The sequence below is a fragment of the Octopus bimaculoides genome, chromosome 5 (genome assembly GCF_046866305.1).
Source record: "Octopus bimaculoides isolate indiv1 chromosome 5, ASM4686630v1, whole genome shotgun sequence".
NCBI lineage: Eukaryota > Metazoa > Mollusca > Cephalopoda > Octopoda > Octopodidae > Octopus > Octopus bimaculoides.
In genome coordinates, this window is record NC_142932.1 from 52,100,727 (window position 1) to 52,125,447 (window position 24,721).

Sequence of the window (24,721 nt, forward strand, 5' to 3'; positions counted from 1 at the left end):
TGAGAATATTATATATAAAAAGTTTTTGTCAGAAGATTCCATTTCAAATTCAATTTTAATTTAATTTAAATATTAAAAAATTTTTTTTATCACTTATGAAGTAATATAATAGAATCTAAGTTCAAATTCCTAAGCATTTAGATTAAACATTTATTTTTAATTTTAATTAATATATTTATGAAGGTATTATAGATTGCTATTATTAGAATTCCATTATTAAGTGTCTACATTTAACACGCATATATATCTAGTATCTACACATATACATATATATATACATAGGTGCGTGTTAAATGTAGACACTTAATGGAATTCTAATAATAGCAATCTATAATACCTTCATAGATATATTAATTAAAATTAAAAATAAATGTTTAATCTAAATGCTTAGGAATTTGAACTTAGATTCTATTATATTACTTCATAAGTGATAAAAAAAATTTTTTTAATATTTAAATTAAATTAAAATTGAATTTAAAATGGAATCTTCTGACAAAAACTTTTTATATATAATATTCTCAACTCTAGCTAAATTTAACGATGAAATATTTGCAGTGGATGAACTTTTAAACATTGATGTGATTCATAGGACTACCAATATATCCAACAACAAGATGAACTTTACTATAGTTATATACCGAATTTTTATATATTCAGAAAAACATACTAATTTTTATAAAAAAATATATATCATTTAAAATTTCCACAAACGAAAAAAAATGAACTTTCCAAATTATAGGAGGGATTACTTTTACAATTTCTTTAAAGGACAGTATGCATTTTAATATTTCAATATTTTTAATATTTTTTAATATTTTAATTAATATCGCCTTATTATATACACCATTCGTTCTTAACACATATATTATAACTCCATTCATCTCCAAAGAGCAGAATTATTGCCAGTATGCTTATCTTTTGATTACATTTTGGTTGCAATAATGTCCGTGAAATGATCGTCAGATGTTTCTTAATTTTTTAATTTTTAGACTTTATAATATTTATTCTCAATTAAGCATAAATTTTTATATGCATTTATATACACATGTATCTTTATGTACATTTATATTTTTATATATATATATATTTATATTTCGTATATCTTAAATTTTAATTTAATTATAATTCAAAATATCACCATGTCTTATTAGACATATATCTTTCGAAATTTGAATATTGATTTCCTGTGAATATTATTAATAATTTTATAAATTTATTAATGATATAAACACACACACACACACACACACACACACACACACACACACACACACACACACACACACACACACACACACACACACACACACACACACACACACACACACACACACACACACACACACACACACACACACACACACACACACACATATACATATCATCAACAAATCTTTTGAGAAGCATACTCTGAGCTATAGAGCAGTAGAGTAATTAGGTAAAGATAGTTATGTCTTGTTCATGGGGTTACCCTGAGTTTCACGGCTGTAAAGTGCTTAGCTTTATGGTATTTCTTCAGACCCTAATGGCCAATGGCTTGTAACTTCTCTTCACAGTGGAGCAATAAAAGACCTTGTAATTACTTCTTGAATACAAAGACAAAGGGTTAAATGTGAGAGATTGTCTCCCTTAGATCGCTATCTATAATTTATGTGGTCAGCTTGTGGGTTCCAGAACTTCAATAGAAATCTCCTGAAGTGTAAACAGAGTCTGAAGACTTTTGGCCTGGAATTTGAGATGTTCCCCGGGTCAAGGAAGTTCTTTGATATTCTCACCCATTCAGCTATGTACATCTTGCAACACTTTCTCCTGTTGATGTAGGGGCCCAGTTCATCTAGGATCTTCTATGAGATTATGTGGAGTCCCTTCATCTTTCAGGCACCACACATGACTGGCTAAAAGATGTGGCATATTGACACTGTGGGATCCTGAATGAGGACCTGTGGTCAGAAAGGAGCTGCTTGAAGGTGTTTCTGAAACAACCAATGTATCTTTGTATATCACTGCTGGCGATGCTACTTCTGTTGATGTTGACACTGCAACTTCTGTTGATAGTGCTGGTGTTGTTAGTGTTAGTGTTGGTGTTGGCATCGTTAATACTGGCACAGGGGAGGACATCATCGGTGGTGGTGTTGGTTCTGGATTTGTTGGTGCTGCTATGGCTCTCGTCATTGCAATTGGAGCTGTTATTGGTACTATACTGGTGGTGGTTGTTGTTGTTGTCATTGTTACTATTGTTATCATTATTAGCATCATCATTTGCGATGGTGCTGCTGCTATTTCTGTTAGAGCTGTTGCCACTGCCATTAATACAGCCATTTCTGCTACTGTAGTAGTAGTTGAGAAAGTTGCTGCTGCCATTAGTGTCAGTTACCACCTTAGCTTTGTAAATGAACCCCTTGGATTCACATTGGCCTCCCATTGGGGATATGCTGTAGTCCCTGCATAAGCATCCTACTTTCACTAATGGTCTAGGGTTGTTAACTAAAATACTTTTAACATTGGGGGCACAACTAAAAGGGACTCTTAGTTTGTGTCTGTTGAAAATGCATCAGTACCTATGAACCTACTAAGACCTGGAACCCACAAGCTGACCACATTCTTTAGGGATAGTGATCTAAGGGACACAATCCTTCCTGGTTAACCCTTTGTCCAAGTGTTCAACAAGTAGCTATAAGGTCTTTTCCCATTCCACTTTGAAGAGAGGTTAAAGGCCACTAGCCATTAGGGTGTTAAGAAACACCTTAAAGCTAAGCGCTTTATGCACATGAAACCCTGGGTAACTCTATAGACTGGCCATAACTATCTTCATCTAATTATATATATATATATATATATATATATATATATATATATAATTGAGGGAACCTGTGAAAGATGCAGGCCCAGGAAGACCTGGGTGAAGCACGACCTCCGAACATTAGGCCTCACCGAGGCAATGACTTCTGACCGAGACCTTTGGAAATATGCTGTGTGTGACAAGACCTGGCAAGTCAAGTGAGACCAAAATCCAAGGCTTCTGCCAGGGATGTAGCCAGCCCACTTCTGTGTACCTTTCCTACCTTGCGAAGACCTGTTGGGGCAAGTGAAAGCAAAATCGTGATGGCACCTGTACCAGTGGAGGCTAAGAGCACCGTTCGAGCGTGATCGTTGCCAGAGCAGCTGTCTGTCTTCCGTGCTGGTGGCATGTAAATAGCTCCATTAGAGCGTGATCGTTACCAGCATCGCCTTCGTGGCACTTGTGCCAGTGGCATGTGAAAAGGCATTTGAGTGAGATCGTTGCCAGTGCTGCTGTACTGGCTCCTGTGCAGGTGGCATGTAAAATACACCATTTTGAGCGTGGCCGTTGCCATTACCGCCTGATTGGCCTTCGTGCCGATGGCACGTAAAAGCACCCACTACACTCTTGGAGTGGTTGGCGTTAGGAAGGGCATCCAGCTGTAGAAACTCTGCCAAATCAGATTGGAGCCTGGTATAGCCATCTGGTTCACCAGTCCTCAGTCAAATCGTCCAACCCATGCTAACATAGAAAGTGGACATTAAAGATGATGATGATGATGATGAGATATATATATATATATATATATATATATATGTACATTTATGCAATTATGTATATGTATGTACACATGCACAAACACACACACACACACACACACACACACACACACACATACACACACACACACACACACATTCACACATGCATGCATAGATATAAATATTAGATGGGTTTCTTTCAGATTCCAGTTACCAGATCCACTCTCAAAGCTTTGTTCAGCTCAGGGCTATAGTAGAAGATGCTTGCCCAAGGTGCCACTCAGTGGGACTGAATCAAGGACCACGTGATTGGGAAGCTACTTATTCATACATATGCATACATGCATACACATCTATAATAATAAACACAAAATTCTGTCTGTCCGTCCAGGACACCTGTATCTCAATTTACGTTTCCTCAGCATAGACATATTATACCTTTTTGGAATCAGGATAATCCCAAGATTGAAAATTTGCTCTTCATTTGGTTCTTGAACTTCCAGCATTGGAATCTGGTTACTATTTATAAATCCAGCCTGTGCCAACATGAGAATAAAACAAAAATAGCTAACTTTAAAGCAATAATGATGGTATCATGTATTGTTTTGAACTTACCAATGTCAACCAGAAAGATCTCCCATCTGAAGAATACATGCCACATAAGATGGGACTAGGGATTTCAGGGATGTACGGTTCCCAGGTATCTTCTACTACCTCTTCTTTAGATTCTTCTTTTTCTTCTAAATAAAAGAACAGGCAAAGACAAGACAATCATACAAGGCAATGGAAGAGGTAGGAAAATAAAAATAAACTTCATATACATATTTTAAATCTGTTTAACATTGATGAGATCATAATGTTTCTAGACTATTACCATTATCATTAGAGTGTATACCATATTTGACAGCATAAAAGCCACACCCTAAGTTCAGCAGTGCATATTTAGGAGAAAAGCTTTTAGTGCGTTAAAAGCTTATAGGAAACTCAACTTTGCATATAAGACCTGGGATGACTTTTTTTGAGACATTGTTATGGTAAAAAAAGTGCATCTTATATGTTAGCAAATACAGTGCTTAGAATGTGAGCATAACCATGGCTATGTGGTTAAGAAGATTGCTTCCCAACCATATAGTTTCCGGTTCAGTCCCACTGTGAGGCACATTTGAGCCAGGCTGACCAAAACTTTGTGAATGCATTTGATTGACAGAAAATAAAAGAAACTTTGTGTGTGTGTGTGTGTGTGTGTGTGTGTGTGTGTGCGTGCACTTGCTTGTGTGCATGTGTGTATTCCTCCTTGTCTTGATATCATGGGATAGCAGTAAGAGACTGCCATCACAACAAGTGAGAATGGTAACAGGAAGAACGTCCAGGGTTAGAAAATCTGCCTCAGGAATTCTATCTGACCCATGCAAGCATGTAAAAGTGAATGTAAAAATGATGATGATACCATGTAGTGATTGGTTTAGTTTGTCATGTATGATCTCCAGTTTTAAAATAGATACATTGTATTCTTATGTATCATAAGAGGAAACCAAAAGACAGTCACAGGAAGATTATCTGGCCATAAAACTCTGCCTCAGAAAACGTGTTCAATTCATACCAACATGAAAAAGTGGGCATGATATCGCGATGATGAGGATGTTGATGATTTTGATTAGCATATTTTTTAATTTTTCATAAGATGTGTTATTTCTCAATGACATGTGAACATTAACAAACAGCTGCTGGTAAATCCTTAAGATGCCCATTTTTGGCATCAAATTGTAACTAGAGATGTAAAATGGATCTATTTTCATAATTTTAATAAGAGAAATCAGTGATTTTGTTTCACCCGGGTTTTAGAATCTGTTAAACAAGGGTGGTTTGAACAAAAGGGAATGCTGTGTGTTTGGTGGAATTTTGAACTTGTCCCAGATGATCATGCTATGAACACTAGCTTTTATGCCCAACATCTGCAGCAAGTATATGATGCTTTGAAAGCCTGCTACATGGCATTGGTCTGTTAAAGACACACACACTCTTACAGCAAGACTATGCCCCCAACACATTTCCAATGAGACCAGGTGCAAACTTGAAGGACTTGAGGGATTGAAAGTGCTGCCTCACTCTGCCTACAGTCCAGACCTTACACCATCAAATTAGCACCTTTTCAGAGCCATAGACCATTGACTGCATGGAGGCTCAACACTAGGGTTCAACAAGTGGATGAGATTGAAAATGAGTACAGGAAGTGTCTTGCATCTAAATCAGCTAAATGGTATAAGCATGGAATCGAGCTTCTGGCACAATGATGGCAAAAGAGAATAGAGTATGATGGGATATATTTTGATGAATAAACACTTTTTGTATGTAATCAGTTTGAACTATTAAATAAAGCTTGAGATATGAAAAAACTTTAGACTCAGCTTGGTACATATGAAGTTATTGTTGTAGTTAATGAGGGTTGTTTACCAATAAAAACATACATACTATTCACATTTCCCTTATGGTAGAATCAGTAGAGCATCAAACAAAATGTTTTGTTGTATTTGGTCATAGCACATTACATTCTGAGTTCAGATCCTACTGAGGTTGACATTGTTTTTCACCCTTTTACAGTTGATAAAATAAATACCAGTTGAAAAGCTAGTCGAAAAATCAATCAATTTAATAACACCCTCCTTGTAAATTTGCAGCTTTGTGCTTATGTTAGTAATTATTATTATCAGTCAACTAGTTAACTAATTAACTAATCAGTTGTTTGATCAATCAATCAGTTGGTTTGTCAGAGTTCTTTCATTGCAGTTTGTGGCCTTATTGATACCATGCTCTCATTTGGTTTTCTTCTGTTACGAAAGCACAGCAGATGAAGGTGCTTTATTGATAATGTCACAAACTGTGATGAAAGGACTCTAATGAATTAACTAATTGATTAATCATATGCTTTGATCAACAATTAATTTATTAGAATAAATGTGAAAAATATATCAGTATCAGTTTAGTTTACAAAACATTCTTCCCTACAAAAGATATTTGTAAGTAAATATGAGAAAAAGAGCATTAATTCCAGAGAAATTATTGATGTTGTGAAAGCAAAATTGCTGATAAAGAGACTGAAGTTCTAACATTTTGGAGCATGGCCTTTCATTGAATAAATAAATAAATAACTAAACAAAAATGTAACCTCAAAAAACATGTTCTGATATTTCAAACCACTGTCTTTTACTCTGTGAAACTGTTGGAACAATTTTGTTTTTTTCCCCCAAAATAGAGCCAATAAAGAGTCATACCAGTTTCTTCAGGTTCTGAATCAGATTCCTCGCCAAGCTCTCTCCGTCTCTGATGTTCCTCTTCTTCCTGTTTGAGACGCTCTTCTTCTAACTTCCTTTGAACTTCCAACTCTTCTTCATGCTGCCAAAACAACAAAGATTTCTAATTAGGAAATGGTAGAGGCCTTGAGAAATGTTTCTATATTGTGTGTAGGTTTGGTGGACAGAGGCTGAAAGAAGTCCATAATATATATATATATATATATATATATATATATATATATATATGGGAGAATTTACAAAAAAAAACAACAACAGACGAGGACAGGTGGTATAAACAACAAAAGGATGTATTAGTTTAATGCTCAGGAATAGGGAAAGTCTTTAACGTTTCGAGCTACGCTCTTCAACAGAAAGAATAAGGAGAAAACAAGGAGAAAAAAAATTTCAATGTCGTGGTCAGCGATCTATCACACACACACACACACACACACACACACACACACACACATATATATACAGAGAGAGAGAGAGTAGCAATAATTATAGTGATATAGAATAAGGAGACTTGTTCATACTCAAGATCTATTTCCTCTTATTTTATAATTTCATACAGCACATTTTTATGGCTTAATTTTCTGTGCAGCTTCATTCGGGATATGTCCATTTGATAGTTTTGATGCAACTGCCTGTACTCTGTGTATGGAAAACATGTAGGTTGTAATAGCCATAAAATATGTTGTATGAAATTGCAAAATAAAGGAAATAAATTTTGAGAATGAACAAATCTCCATATTCTATATTGTTATAATCATTGCTAATATACACTCCAGATAATATTACCATCTAGAGAAGGGAGCACAGAATTACCCATCGGAGGAATTTACAGCACGAGTGACAACTCATAGTAGTCATGAACATTAGATACTAATCAATGCAGTTAGCCATAACCTGGAACATAACTGAGAACCACTATGGCATCCACCCAGATTATATATCCCTCCAAACTCACATTAATTGTGTGTGTATACACACGCACACACATATAGTTGGTGCTCCAGCATGGCTGCAGTCAAACGACTGAAACAAATAAAAGAATAAAAGAATATATATACTGACTGAAATTATTTCAAATTATCTGTAGATTATTAGATGATGAATTAGCAGAATCTAATCTGGTTAAGTAGCAGAAAGCACAGGAATTCATAGTATCAGAGAGGTAAAATAAAGGTATACAGTCAGAGTGAGAGATTTGCAAGGCTTATACATGCATACATATTTACATACATACATATATATGTATGTGCATGTGCATGCACACATACACATACACAAATGCACACAAACACACACACACATCATCATCATTGTTTAACATCCACATTCCATGCTGGCATGGGTTGGACGATTTAACATGGAGCTGGTTAGCAGGAAGATGTCCAGTCTCCAACTGTCTGTTGCGGCATGGTTTCTACAGCCGGATGCTTTTCCTAACACCAACCACTTAGCAGTGTGTGCTGGGTGCTTCTTTACCATTTCCATCATCATCTACTTAATGCCAACTTTTCCAAGCATGCATGGACCAAATAGAATTCATTGAGGAGGATTTTTCAATCACTGGCTGCATTTGTTGTCATCAAGCCTCATCTGTTTTCATTTTTTCTAATGGCCTGACACATTTTTAAGGGAAAGTGGAAATGGATAATGCTGTTTGTATGACAGTGATACTTATTTACAAGCCTCATGTGGTATGACAAGCCAAGTGAAATCATAGTTGTGGCCCCTGCCAGTGCCATATAAACGGCACCCATGTCAGTGGCATGGGAAAAGCACCCAATACACTCTTGGAGTAGTTGGTGTTAGGAAGGGTATCTAGCCATAGAAACCAAGCCAAATCAGACTGGAACCTGGTGCAGCTCTCTGCACCAGTTATCAATCAAATCGTCTAACCCATGTCAGTGTGGAAAGTGGCTGTTAAATGATGATGATGATGAACATATGCATACATGTCTGTATGTCTGCCTGTCTATTTATCTACCAAACTGTCTATCATCTATGTCACTCTCTCTCTCTACATAATTACTTGTGTGTGTGTGTGTGTATATGTGTATTTGTAGGGGTCTGCATTAGCTGGAATATGTAGATGTCTTATATATAAGAGATCTTTGAAGTCCATTGTTTTGGTTTTCTCCCTAAGTAACAAGCAATTTTAAATGAAGTCAACGTAGAGCTTGTAAATACTAAGGCCAGCAAGTTCAGGGAGGGGTTAAGTCTATTACATCAACTCCAGTGCTCAACTGGTACATACTTTCTCAACCTCGAAAGGATGAAAGGTAAAGTCAGCTTCAATGGAATTTGAACTCAGAACGTAAAGACAGATAAAGTGCTACTAAGCATTTTGCCTGGTATGTTAATGATTCTGCCAGCTCATCAGCCTAAAAGCTTCTAAATATTAAATGAGGCTTCCTTCATTACCACAGTAATTGAAAAGGCAATGTGAAAAATGCAATATGAAAATAGAACAAACTACCCACTTAGGATGGCAGCAAGTCCAAATAAGAAATGATACAGATCTTTAGCCCTGGTGTACAGGGTAATTGGGTTAAATTTGAAAGTTTGCATAAAAGGGAAAGGAAACTCAATATCCCATCCAAAAATTTTGTAGTTCCATCTAATCCAGGATAACCCTGAAAATATTGTTTGCAAGAAATGGCAAAACAAAGTACATGAGGTGAAAGAGCAATCACATTTTTATAAGAATATATTCTGCTCAAGATGTGTTTTTGTTGTTGTTTAACTGTAGGTCAACTCTCCTTGAGTAGATTTAGAATGAGAGATGTTCCAGCCATATCCACCTTGTCTTCTGAGGTGTATTTAGGACTTCATTATCTAATGTGTCTGTCTCTTTGTTAAGATGGGCGATCTTTCAATACTAGTCCATTACAACTTCCAGTCGTTGCGTGCACGCATACTGATTACATGATCGTATGGTGCGTTTGTTTTTCAATGACTTGAAAATATGAAAAGACAACATTAAATAGAAACTCAAACCTTCTCCCCCTCAGATGCATACAGTTCTCAAACTTTAAACACATAAACACACTATACGATCATGTAATCAGTATAGGGAGGAGATACGCCACTGTGGAGGTGTGCTTCACAACTGAGGAGGAAGCAATAAAGCACTCCACAGAGGCAATAAGGACAGAGGAATGGGTGCTCTTGCCCTCATACTGTGGCAAACGTGTGGCCAAGGTGCGAGTGAGTAAGGTGCCATCTGAACTGAAACTTTAAACACATAAACACACTATACGATCATGTAATCAGTATGCGTGTGTGCAACGACCGGAAGTTGTAACGGACTAGTATCGAAAGATCGCCGTTAAGATGCTATGGTATGATATTCCATAATTAGAAGTATGCTAGAATTAGTAGTCAAAACATGCCTCGCATCATCATCATATTTATCATCACTGTCATCACCATACATTAACTTTTCTTGCTTGTATGGTTTGAACAGGTGTCATCATCAGGCACACACAACAATAGGAAAACTGGCCTTGATGTGACTGCCATCCAGCATGGAAAATATTCATTTTATTACATCGCTAGCAATAGAGTCAGTATCTACAAGGTGTTTGGAGTAAATTTTAAAATTTTTATGTCTTCTTTTCTTTTTTTTTTTTAGAAACACCTTGATGTATTGATGAAAAGTCAACAGCCTTTAGTAACATAAAGATTAAAGTTGTAGTTGAGAAAATGTTAGCTGACATAGAAGATTGGAAGCCATCTAAATATTAGAAATGAGTTACTTGTATCATGATGATATGTGCTGGCTATCAAAATGCCAGCATCATGAGTGCTGCTCTTGCTCTGTGAACACTGTATAGGCTGTTAGACATAACATGGTCAACTGTAAGTGAGACTATGAAGCTGTGACCAGCAGTAAGGGATAAAGCAGGTGTTCTAACTATGTCTGCACACTGGAATTCATGCCTATATCTTTGAACAGGGCCTTAGGCTCAATTTGATCAAATATGAGAAGCTGCCAAAGATTGTGGTCAATCTTGTCTGGAAAGGATTGCTACTGGAAGGCCAAGTGTGTAGCAACAAAATTCAGCTCCTTGCCATACCTCTAGAAATAGGCAGAAGTAGTTATCAGAGAATTTCTACTTCGCCAGCCATAATTTCTAAAATGCTAATCCCCTGATTGTAATCTCATGGATTATTTATGTGTGGAGTGCAGTTGAGAAAGACACCAACCACTCTGCTAACGAAACTAAGGCCAAGCTGGTGGCCAAGATCAAAGAGGTATTTTATAATCTTCCCAGAGACACAGTGAAGAAAATATGCACTAGTTTTTAGAACTATCTTGAGGCCATCATGGAAGCTGAGGGCATCTACTTTGAGAAACTGTTACCTCCCAGCCATAATTTAATTGTTATTTTTTGATTTTTTAAAATAATTTAAATTTTGGATGGGATATTGTGTTTTCTTTTCCTTTAATGCGAACTTTCAAATTTAGCCCAAGTACTCTGTACATCAACACTAAAGGTTCCCTTCAGATCTGTATCAGTAACAGTCTTTATTTAGAGTTACTGTCATCCTAAATGTGTAGTATGCAATGTGGTTTGCAGAGCTCATGCTTTCATTATAAGTGCCAAATCTTGCACTGCTGGCTTTACTAATAACCCAAGGCAAGATCCAGAAACAGTCCTGCTATTTGAAGCATAAGCTCTTCTGTTTGTATATGACATCTAATCTTTTTATTGAATATTTTATTGGTTTGAATAATCATAATGTCATTTGCTGTTATAGTTCAATTAAATTCATCACTCACCAGTATGACTGATTTTATACTTTTAAATGTGTAAATTCTTGGTTTCAACTCTCCGAGGAAGTATGTATGTTCAGTATCAAACACTGCTTCCTCTGGTGTTTCAAACTCTACCACTGAATTCCTTTCACATATTATGAGGATCTTATTCTGAAATAAAGTTCAAAGTGAAGTGATATTATAAAATGACACAATATGCATTTGGTTCAGTGGCTGAACAACTGCAGCCTGTCAATAGCTCAAATCTGGTGGCATTTCTTTTCTAAAGATTTATACAAGAGACTGTTGAAGCTTCATGAAGTGCCTACTGGGTACATATCTTGAACAAATGAACCAATGAGTAGGTCTCTACTCAGTTACTCAGCCTGCTTCAAAAAGTAACCAAATTCTGCTCAAATCATACCATAGCATCTTAACAAAGAGAAAGACACATTAGATAACGAACTCCTAAATACACCTCGAAAAACAAGATGGATATGGCTGGAACACCTGTCATTATAGGTCTACTCAAAGAGAGCTGACCAACAGTTAGGCAACAACAAAAACATATCTTGAGCAGAATACATTCTTACATAAATATAACCTCATGTAATTTGTTTTGCCTTTTCTTGCAAACAATATTTTCAAGGTTATCCTGAATTACATGGGACTAGCACACAATCCCTGAACTGGTCATGCCTTAGAAGGTTTGAACTTATAACCTAGATGACTGTCATTTAGTTCCTTAACCCTTTTGGTACCAGTATCCTGAAACTGCCCTTGGTTCCATAATACAATTGTTCTGTTTTAAAGTTATCAAAATTTTGTGTTAATTTATTTTCCAAACATCAGCTTAATAAAAATGAAGTTATTTTACCAAATTCTTCATTTTCTCGTTATTTCCAGTATTGATTTAAATAAAGGTAATGTATTTTAATGGAAATATAATAATAATAAAAGAGTTGACTTTCCAGTTACAATCTCTTTATCCTTTATCTTTTATTGTTTATTTGTTACAGTCATTAGACTGCAGCATTGCATATAGTTACATTTCGAGAGGTGCTGCATTTGTGACCAGACTCATCATAAATGATTCAAATTTTAGTTTACAGATGGCTTGATCCATTAAACATCATCTTGAAAGTAATATGTAATAACACAGATCTTTTTCTTAATCAGCATGTCTATGTGGTTAAGAGTTTCTTTCTGTAACCACATAAGTTACAAGTTCAATCCCGCTGTGTGGTGCCTTGGGCAAAGTACTCAGATTGAGCCATACTTTGTATGTGAAATTTGTTAGAGAGAAACTATACACACACACACACACACACATATATACATTCATATATATCATCATCATCGTTGTTGCTTAATGTCCACTTTCCATGCTGGCATGCGCTGGACGGTTCGACTGAGGGCTGGCAAGCCAGAAAGCTGCACCAGGCTTCAATCTGATCTGGCAAAGTTTCTACAGCTGGATGCCCTTCCTAACACCAACCACACCGAGAGTGTAGTGGCTGCTTTTTATGTGCCACCGGTACAAGGGCTAGTCAGGCAGTACTAGTATCGACCATGCTCAAATGGTGCTTTTTACATGCCACCAGCACGGGTACCAATCAGGCAGCACTGGCATCAGCCATGACAATGACTTCTCTTCACTCAACAGGTCTTCACAAGTGCAGTTCATTGCCCAATGATTGAAGAGTACTCTTAAATGGGCTGGTTATACTGCACTGGCATTGGCCATGGTTATGGTCTCACTTGGCTTGCCAGGTCTTCTCAAGCACAGCTTATCTCCAAAAGTTTTGGTCACTTGTCATCGCCTCAGTGAGGCCCAACATTCCAGGTCTTCCTGGGTCTACCTCTTCCACAGGTTTCCTCTACTGCTAGGATGTGACAGTTTTTCACACAGCTGTCCTCATCCATTCACAACACATGACCATACTAGTGCAGTCGTCTCTCTTGAACACCACATCTGATGCTTCATAAGTCCACTTTTTCTCTCAGGTCGCTTACACTGTCATGTATGCACACTGACATTACACATCCAGCAGAGCATACTGGCTTCATTCCTTGCAAGCTTATGCATATCCTCAGCAGTCATATCCCATGTTTCACTGCCATGTAGCATGGCTGTTCGCACAAATGTGTCATACAGTCTACCTTTTACTCTGAGCAAGTGGCCCTTTGTCACCAGCAGAGGTAGGAGCTCTCTGAACTTTACCCAGGCTATTCTTATGCTAGCAGCAACACTCTTAAAGCATCCACCACTGCTACTGACTTGATCACCTAGGTAATGGAAGCTATCAACTACATCTAGTTTTTTTCCCTTGGCATGTGACAGAAGCTGTTTCCTGCACATATTTATTGTCCTTGAGCATTTGCCACACACAAAATCTAACTTCCCAGTTAACCTTCCTTTGATATTGCTGCACTTCTTATGTGTTCATAGCTTACACTGGGTACATCTTATGGAGTTTCTACTTATGTTTTTTCTACCGATCAAGCAGGGCCATCTACCTGAAGGGACTTGTGATTCATCTGCTTTCCTATTTACTGAGGCTTTGGCTTTGCTAGATTAATTCTATGGCCTTTCGATTCTCGACCGTGCTTCCACATCTGAAACTTCTCCTCTAGCTTTGATAGTGACTCAGCTATTAGAGGTCATCAACATGGAGAAGCTCACAGGGGCATACTATATATATATATATATATATATATATTTGAAGGTTTGGAGGTGATGTACAGAAATTATATAGAAAAAAATTAAGGTACTCAGAAATCTGGATGTTTGTACATTTACAGATTTTTATTAATGTCACATATTAAATAAAGCGCTTTTCACCTAGTCATGTAGGATTTTCAAATTGTTTTGAGAAAACTTTGCGGAGGGTCTCTTTATATAGTTTTATTGAGTGTGTAGGGGTGGAGAGAGAGATATATAGGATAGTAAGAGAGGGTGAGGAAAAGTGAGAGAGAGAGAGAGAGAGAGTGTGTGTGTGTGTGTGAGAGTGTGATTTTTTGTGTTGGTGTGTGTGTCTGTGTGTGCGTGTGTGTGTCGATGGGAAAGAGAAAAGAAGAAAATTGGGTTCATAGCTGGTTAGTTCTTTTCAATAAGTTTATTTTTAGCCTTTTAAAGGAATGGCAAAAGCAGGTGTGATCGTTTTGAAGAAGTTGTTTTTCAAAAAGAAACTTTGGTGTCAATGTCTAGTAGGAGAGTGTGGGTGCGTTTATATGTGTGTGTGTGTGTGTGTGTGCATGTGTGTCTGTGTACGTGTGTGTGTGCCTGTGTATCTGAAAGGTGTGTCAGTGGAAAGGGGAGGGAAGAAGAAGATTCTGTTTACAGTTTACAGTTGGTCAGTTCCTGCTGTGACAAGTTCATGGTATTCTTTGGTATCATTGTCCAGTGGTAGAGAGAGTGCGTGTGTGTGTGTGTGTGCGTGTGTGTGTGTGTGTGCGTGTGTGTCTGAAAGGGGTGTAAAAGGGAAGGAAGGAATTGTGATTATATCTATACAGCTGGTTAGTTCAAAAAAGTTAGGAGAGAAATATGAGAACCTAGGTAACTGGGTTCAATTCTCGTTGGTACAAAAATGTCCCACTATCTGGGTTTCTTGCCGTTATTTTAGGGTCTGTTGTGATCTGCATAAAAAACAGTAAACGCCAAGAAAAAAACTTAAAAAAACACCTTACAAGAGCGAAATTCTCAGCAGAGAATAAAACCGAATTCTACGTAAAAGAGTGTGGAGATGGTAGATGTGGAACCTGCAGCAACCCCATCTACAAATATATAGAGGGGAACAAACAGATAAAATTTAAGAGTGGTCACACATTCAATGTAAATGCAGACATGAACTGCAAGACGCAGAATGTAATATACTGCATAACCTGCCCCACATGCAAGGAGAATTATATAGGTGAAACTGGAAATTCCTTATGTCAATGAGCCAGAATTCACTGACAACATGTCCGACAGGAGGAACTATGGAAAATTCCACTGAGTGAACACCTAGGAACATGTAGGGAAGGAAAATTTAAGATCTTTCCCTTCTATAAATGCTCAAGAAACGATACCTCCTTCAGGAAAAATATGGAGAAATACTTCATAGCAAAATTCTCACCAAAACTGAATGGCTGAAACATGCAGATCACAACCCATCTAGGATCTTCAACTTTGGAACAACAGACCCTAAAAAAACGGCAAGAAACCCAGATAGTGGGACATTTTTGTACCAACAAGAATTGAACCCAGTTACCTAGGTTCTCATATTTCTCTCCTAACTTTTTTTGAACTAACCAGTTGTATAGATATAATCACAATTCCTTCCCTTTTACACCCCTTTCAGACACACATGCACACACACACACACACACACACTCTCTCTACCACTGGACAATGATACCAAAGAATACCATGAACTTGTCACAGCAGGAACTGACCAACTGTAAACTGTAAACAGAATCTTCTTCTTCCCTCCCCTTCCCACTGACACACCTTTCAAATACACAGGCACACACACACGCACACACACACACAGGCACACACACACACACACACACACTCACACACACACACACACACACATATAAACGCACCCACACTCTCCTACTAGACAATGACACCAAAGTTTCTTTTTGAAAAGCAACTTCTTCAAAACGATCACACCTGCTTTTGCCATTCCTTTAAAAGGCTAAAAATAAACTTATTGAAAAGAACTAACCAGCTATGGACCCAATTTTCTTCTTTTCTCTTTCCCATCGACACACACACGCACACACATACACAGACACACACACCAACACAAAAAAACACACACTCACACACACACACACACTCTCTCTCTCTCTCTCACTTTTCCTCACCCTCTCTTACTATCCTATATATCTCTCTCTCCACCCCTACACACTCAATAAAACTATATAAAGAGACCCTCCGCAAAGTTTTCTCAAAACAATTTGAAAATCCTACATGACTAGGTGAAAAGCGCTTTATTTAATATGTGACATTAATAAAAATCTGTAAATGTACAAACATCCAGATTTCTGAGTACCTTAATTTATATATATATATATATATATATATATATATATATATATATATATATACATACACACACACACACACACACAGACACACACACACACACACATACACACACACATACACATATACATTCTTTTATTCTTTTACTTGCTTCAGTTATTTGACTGTAGTAGAAGACATTTGCCCAAGGTGCCACACAATGGGACTGAACCTGAAACCATGTGGTTGGGAAGCAGGCTTCTTATTTCCTTATTGCCCACAAGGAGCTAAACATAGAGGAGACAAACAAGGACAGACAAAGGGATCGAGTCTATTACATCAACCCCAGTGTGTAACTGGTACTTGATTTATCGACCCTAAAAGGATGAAAGACAGAGTCGACCTCAACGGAATTTGAACTCAGAACGTAACGGCAGATGAAATACCACTAAGCATTTCTCCTGGCGTGCTAACGTTTCTGCCAGCTTCTTGCCACATAACTACTCCTGCACCTATGAGATATATATATACATATATATATACACAACAGGCTTCATTCAGTTTCCGTCTACGAAATCCATTCCAAAGCTTTGTCGGCCCAAGGCTATAGTAGAAGACACTTGCCCAAGGTACTACACAGTGGGACTGAACCTGGAACCATGTGGTTGGGAAGCAAGCTTCTTACCACATAGCCAAGCCTAGGCACAGACATGGCTGTGTGGTAATATCATAACAATTTTTTAAGCTGATTACATAGAGGGTTGGCGTTTGTCTCCATTTTGGATGAAAAACGAAAGATAAAAGCTGGAAATGAATGCCATCCCTCCACATGTGATTGACTTGAAAAATCATTACGATATGATATTTTTCTTAACACGAAACTAATGGTAGCCTTAATGCACAAATAAAGTAATACATACATACATACATACATACATACATATATATATATATATATACATAGAGGGGGGCTTTAATGTGCCACTGGTATGAGTGCTTTTACATGATACCAGCATGCCTCATCATCATTGTTTAATACTTGCCTTCCATGGTAGCATGGGTTAGACAGTTTGACAGGAGCTGGCTAGGTAGAAGACTAAACCAGATTTCTGTGTATGTTTTAGCATGAGTTTTAAGGTTGAATGCCCATCCTAACACCAACCACCTTGCAGAGTGGACTGAGTGCTTTTTATGTGGCAATGCATATCATGTTCGTGTGTGTGTGTGTGTGTGTGTGTGTGTGTGTGCGTGTGCGTGCGCTTGTGTCTTTATGATCAGTCAGTATGATCGACTAAACTATTTAATGCAGTGTCTGAGAGCTGATGTCATCCATCCACTGAGATTAGTAAAAAACATTTCACAACATACTGAATATAATTAATTCTTTCATACATACCAAACTGTTGGGAAACCACAGCAGCTTCTTGGGATGATGAGGGGATTCAACAAATCCAATAGGTTCAAGTGTAAGGTTCTGAGTGAACCTAGAGAAAAATACAGCACGATCTTCTCCCTACAAATAAAGATACTTAATTTAAAACCAAGGAGTATGGTTTCAATGTACTTTTTGAATGCTAACATATTTATCCATTCATTCATCCCTCTTTTCCATCCACTATTTCTAGAAGGTTCAGTGGGGTAAGGTCTTCAGTTACCTCCTCCATAGGATTGTATTGAAAACAACTGTCATTAGACCTTTTGGCTGGATTCTCAATCATAACCAACTGAGACTATCAATATTATCCAACCATCATAAGATAACAAGCTGGCAGAATCATTAGTATGGTGAGCAAAATACTTAATGGCATTTCATCTGTCTTCATGTTCTGAGTTCAAATTCTGCTGGGGCCAACTTTGCCTTTCATCCTTTTGAGGTCAATAAAATAAGCACCAGTTGAGTACTGGGGTTAATGCAATCGACTATCCCACTCTCCAGAAATTTCAAGCCTTGTGCCTTCAGTAGAAAACATGATTATTATTATTATTATTATTATTATTATTATTAATATAGAAAGGATTGAGGTAACTCCTCCTGAAGATATAGAGTCAAAATTAAAAGAAGAGTGCCATTGCCATCTTGTGAACAATATTTTGACATCTTGCGTGTCTTCCACTGGTTCAAAAAATAAATTTGTCAATCTACTTCATTTTGATGTCGAAATATTGTTCACAAGATAGCAAATGGCACTCTTCTTTTAATTTTGACTCTATATCTTCAGGAGGAGTTACCTCAATCCTTTCTATATTAACCAAAATGAAGTAGATTGACAAATTTATTTTTTGAACCAGTGGAAGACATGGAAGATGTCGAAATATTGTTCACAAGATAGCAAATGGCACTCTTCTTCTTTTTTTTTTTTTTTTTCATCGTCGTCGTCGTCATAATCATCATCATCATCATCATCATCATCATCATTATTATTATTATTAAGATGGTGAGCTGGCAGAATCATTATCATGGTGAGCAAAATACTTAATGGCATTTCATCTGTCTTCGTGTTCTGAGTTCAAATTCCACTGAAGTTGACTTTGCCTCTCATCCTTTCAGGGTTGATAAAATAAGCACCAGTTGAACACTGGGGTTGACTTAATCAACTCAGCCCCCCTCCCTAAACCTGCTGACCTTGTGCCAAGACTTGAAACTGATATTATCCAGCCATCTTGAACTTGGTCTACTCCTAGGTCTCCTGGTTGATTCAACTTGGAAAATTTGGTTTGTGTTTTTTGAGCTTATTGATGTTTATTCCATTTTTTTCTATTTGGTTTGCAAGATTCTTTATGTGAATTTATGTACTGAAACAATTTTTTTTTTTGTCGTTGGAGCATCAGTATGCCAATATCAATAACACATTGCACTGATTCAATTCCACTCCTTTATTATTATTCTGTTGGTTAGATATTTATCCAACTAATTAATTGATCTTTGTTTAACTTGGTTAATAATAATGTTTACTATTTTGTTTCAAATATTTGCAGAAGGAATGAGAGACAAATTTCACCACCACTGCTTGAGAACTGGTATTGGTTTGTTTACATCCCCATAAATTAATGGATAGATTGACAAAAAATGACTGGAAAAAGAACTGCCAGACTGGATAAAAAAAAAAACACTGGAATTGATTTGTTTGATTTTAATGCAGTGCCCAAGAATTGGCTGCTGTCCAGTTGACTGAAACAGGTAAAGGACAAAGGATAAAAGAATTATTAAAACTGGACTTTTTCTTTCTTTAATAATTTCATCAACCGTGAAAGAAGAGGAGCCATGATCCTATTCAGAGCCTTTGAAAATGTAGAGAAGAAAGGATAATATTATAAAGAAGATATAATCAAACTAATCAAACATGCAAGAGAATGGACTCAGTGAATGCATTTATGGGTCTGGTAGTATGTTAAACCAGGCAATGAATAAATTCTACCACTTGATCAGACCTTCAGAGGACTTTTAGACAATTTCTGTCTATCAACTTTCACTCATGAGACTTTAGTTAACTTAAGGCTAATGCCATGCACTTTTAATGTAAACTTCTTAACTATCTCACCATACCTGGCCTGCGCCTATCACATTGAAGTATTCCATCTGTCATGATACTCTCTTGAGAATCCATTGCCATATTGTCCGTTCATTAGTCTGTTTATTTCTTCAAGGATTTTGCATGACTAATGCCTTCTTAAAATGTTTTTATCACTTAGAAGAGCTAGCATCTGTAATCTTTTATAAAGCATCCAAAACCAGCAGCATAGAAGGAGAAAAATATCCTCATATTGGAGACCATGTCCAGGTGCTTGCAACTGAGTGAAACTCATTAAAGATACTGAAGGATGAGGTAATGGTTTTAAATCAGGTGAGGGATTCTGCTTATAACACAAGTAGGTCATGGTTTGCTGTCAGAAACTAAGAAGGTAGAATAAAATCAATTCTGCTAATTCTACCACCCAGGTGAAATATATCAATACTACTGTGATCCAGAATGATCAGAATCATATTGATTTCAACTTTTGGGCAAAAGGCCAGCAAGTTTTGGGTAAGGAGTAAGTCAGTAACATTGACCCCAGTGTTCAACTGGTATTTATTTTATCAACCCTGAAGAGATGAAAGGCAAAGTTGACTTTGGTGGAATTTGAACTCAGAATGTAAAGATAGACGAAATGCCACTAAATGTTTTGCTTGGTATATTCTTTTACTCTTTTACTTGTTTCAGTCATTTGACTGTGGCCATGCTGGAGCACCGCCTTTAGTCGAGCAAATCAACTCCAGGACTTATTCTTTGTAATCCTAGTACTTATTCTATCGGTCTCTTTTGCCGAACCACTAAGTTACGGGGACGTAAACACACCACCATCGGTTGTCAAGCGATCTTGAGGGGACAAACACAGACACACAAACATATACACACACACACATATATATATATATATATATATATATATATATATATATATATATATATATATATATATATATATATATATATATATATACATATATACGATGGGCTTCTTTCAGTTTCCATCTACCAAATCTACCCACAAGGCTTTGGTCGGCCCGAGGCTATAGTAGAAGACACTTGCCCAAGGTGCCACGCAGTGGGACTGAACCCAGAACCATGTGGTTGGTAAGTGAGCTACTTACCACACAGCCTCTCCTGCGCCTATGTTAACGATTCTGTCAGCTCATCATCTTAACAATCAGTATTATATTGATATATTGACTAGGCACTAGAACACATTATATACTGGAATTTTACACTCTTCTGAATCAATGTCAGTTGCTAATTCTGAAGTGAAGTCCAGTTCAGCAGGATTTGAACTCATAATGTATAAAGATTACAACAAATGCTGCAAAGTATTTAGTCAGGTGTTTCACTCTTCAATCAATTTATTTATTCCTTCCCTAGATTGTTGTATTATTGAGAATTTGAGTTTTCTTTACATATATAAGACAATGAAATCTTAAAGCGTCATTTTAAATCTTTGAGCATGTAGCCCAATCCTGAGCAGCTCAGTATAGTTGACTTCTTGTATGTAGACTGCTCCAGAGTGGTTTGTAAACATGGCAATATCTGTATCATTTACTAGGAGTTCTGTAGAATTCTCTGATGAAAAAGAGCCTAGGTGCAGTGCTGACATCTACACTTCACTCAGGAAATCAAAAGTTGGAAAATTTTCTTATTTTTAGCCAAAAAGATGACCAGGAAAATAAGAGTGCTTACTTATGGTTTCATCAATTGCAAATTAACAGTCTATACATAATTGAATGACATGATGTATAACACTGTGTAACATGATTTTTGTCCTACGGTAGCAACTGTAATTTCTTATTTGCTTACCCCTAGAAAGTATGAAAAATGACTAATATTTCCTTCAAACTTTACTTTTGTTACATTCATTCAAACCCCAAAGAATCCCTTTCAACATATGTCTTTGATGCTCCCTGACGACTTCTGATCATAATCAGAAATGCACATATTGTCAGCCACTAAGCAACAGGTCAAACAAGTGACACACACATCTGTGGTATTGAGCAGAATATTTGCTATAATGATATTTCTGCTCCAGCAACTCAGTCCTGAATCTGTTTGGAACGTAATGGAAAATATGTCAGTTTCAAAACATTGATGTCCAGGTCACAAAAGCAAATTTTGAAGTGAAGAGTAGTCATTTCCTTTCATTTCTAGATAAAAGCAAATACGAAATAATACTTACTGACCAAAGACAAAAAAGAATTAAAATTTTGTTACACAGTGCAATTGAATGATGTGTCGTGTGTGTGTGTGTGTGTGTGTGTGTGTGTGTGTGTGTGTGTGTGTGTGTGTGTGTGTAAATATATATATAATTGAATGAGGTATATTGTTAGCATTGCAATTGTTTGGAAATTGCACTGAAGTGGGTCTGATTTCTTCGCTGCGATTTGCTGTGTGAATAATCATGACAATGGTTGTATTGTAAAATATGTGTTGGTTCTGTGAATGGCATGTAAGTCTAGTGCACATATATTGTTTACCACTAGTCCGTTGATCTGAATCTAAACATACATTGGAGAGTTTCATGCATAAATATTGAACAGTTTTGCTCCAAAGACATTAAAAGACGATATCCCTTTTATTCATTAAATTACATAAAAACTATCCTGCACAAACGTCACAAAATGATATGTATCACTAAAAGAGAGATGTTTTGTGTTTTCCTATATGTAAAATCCAGGAAATATATCAGAATTAATCATTCAACCACCTTAAAAAATATGCATCAATTAGAAGTTGTGGGTTCAATATCTACTGGATTGTCTCAACTGGATCTATTTTTATAATTTATTTTATAATCATAAACACAAACATATTCTACATGAAATTCTAGGTTAGTACTAAAAAGTTTCTCTATTATTTAAATTAAATATACAATTAATTAGTTAATTAAAAAAAGACCATACATACCGTTGTTGCCAATATAGTTTCCTCAGCATTGAACTCCATAGAGTTTATGCGCATTTTGTGAAGCTTAATCACCTGATACAGCTGCAAGTCACAAGTATTTTTCCCTTTGCGAGTAGTACCCTCATCAACTGGTTTGCATATTTCAAAGAGGCGCACAACACCATCTTCAAAACCAGCAATTATGTGAGATCCCTTGGGGCATAACTAAAATGGAAATGAAATAGAATCATTAACCCTTCAATCAAATTTAGAGAAAGATCAATTATTTACAAACAGATAGAGTTAACCAAGATAACACAAGATATATATTGGATTGAGGAAGATTTTCTATCTGTTAATCTCTTCTAAATTTGATATTATGTATGGAATGATTGCTTAAGCACCTTGGTATATATGAAACAGAATTATGTTAGCATAATGACTGCATAATCAGAAATTTGCTGTTTCTCAGTCTTTGTGGATCAAATTCCATCCTTGTTTCACTGAATGTCATTTTACAAATAACCACTCCTCAAGCTTTGAGAAAAGATAAATAAATAAAGAGGAAAGCTGATTATTCGATTATTTTGATGAAATGGAAGCTAATCTGGTGCAGTGAATTATTAACCATAGTGTTTATACTTTATTTTGTCTCCTTAGATATACAGATTTTATGAAGCAAGGATAGACACGACTGTCTTCACACAACATACTTCAAATTACACCACTAAACATAATACTCTAATAAATACAAACTCTCAATGATCTCAACTATTTCCTATGACTTCCACAAACTGGCATTTGTGCTGGTGGCATGTGAACAAAACATTTGAGTGAGGTCATTGCCAGCACCGCTGGACTGACTCCTGTGCAGGTGACACATAAAAAACACCATTTGAGTATGGCCGTTGCCAGTACTGCCAGACTGGCCCTTGTGCCGGTGGCATGTAAAAGCACCCACTACACTCTTGGAGTGGTTGGCGTTAAGAAGGGCATCCAGCTGTAGAAACTCTGCCAGATCAGATTGGAGCCTGGTGCAGCCATCTGGTTCGCCAGTCCTCAGTCAAATCGTCCAACTCATGCTAGCATGGAAAGCGGATGTTAAATGATGATGATGATGATGATGATGATGATGATGATGATGATGCTATATATATATCATGAAGTATATTTTCCACCTAAATGTGGCAGACCCATAGGAGATGATGCTACTGTTGTTTATAGCCCCAGGAAGACGTCTCCTCCAGCTGGCTAACAACATACTATCTGTGTCTGATTAGTATTTGCAAAGGGAAATCATCGTTCCCATCTCTAGTCTTACGTGATACATACAGACCTGGGTTTCTGAGTTTCATTAGTGTGTGATAATCACCAGCTTTTTTCTTTATTATAAGCCTTAATATAGAAAGGACATTACAAGGACAAACATGGGGTACATTAAATGATTTACGAATGAATTATGAGGTGTGAAAAATTATGATGATGAAATGGCTTTCTACCCACAAAGTAGAAGTTCCATTTTACTGTTTTTACAATTCAGTTTGTGTCGTGTTTACCCCGCAAAAATATTTAGATCTGCAAAATTTACCACTGGTGATAATTCATTGTATTGAACTCGACATGGTGTATTGTCCACTCTGCTTCCGAATATCTCTGTCAGTCTAACCGCCCTTTCATCATCCAGCAA

The 24,721-nt window shown here is 36.7% G+C and overlaps 1 protein-coding gene across 1 annotated transcript in view; it reads right to left on the bottom strand.

Annotated features, from left to right (window-relative positions):
* LOC106873590 (cilia- and flagella-associated protein 44) overlaps positions 1-24,721 on the bottom strand; it is a 192,187-nt gene that overhangs the window by 111,655 nt on the left and 55,811 nt on the right. The window contains exons 10-14 of the mRNA XM_014921024.3: positions 23,056-23,259; positions 18,021-18,137; positions 11,629-11,775; positions 6,810-6,930; positions 4,156-4,280 (exon numbers count right to left, since the gene is read on the bottom strand). Coding sequence (XP_014776510.2) covers positions 4,156-4,280; positions 6,810-6,930; positions 11,629-11,775; positions 18,021-18,137; positions 23,056-23,259 — 714 coding nt within the window. The remainder of the gene's footprint in view (positions 1-4,155; positions 4,281-6,809; positions 6,931-11,628; positions 11,776-18,020; positions 18,138-23,055; positions 23,260-24,721) is intronic.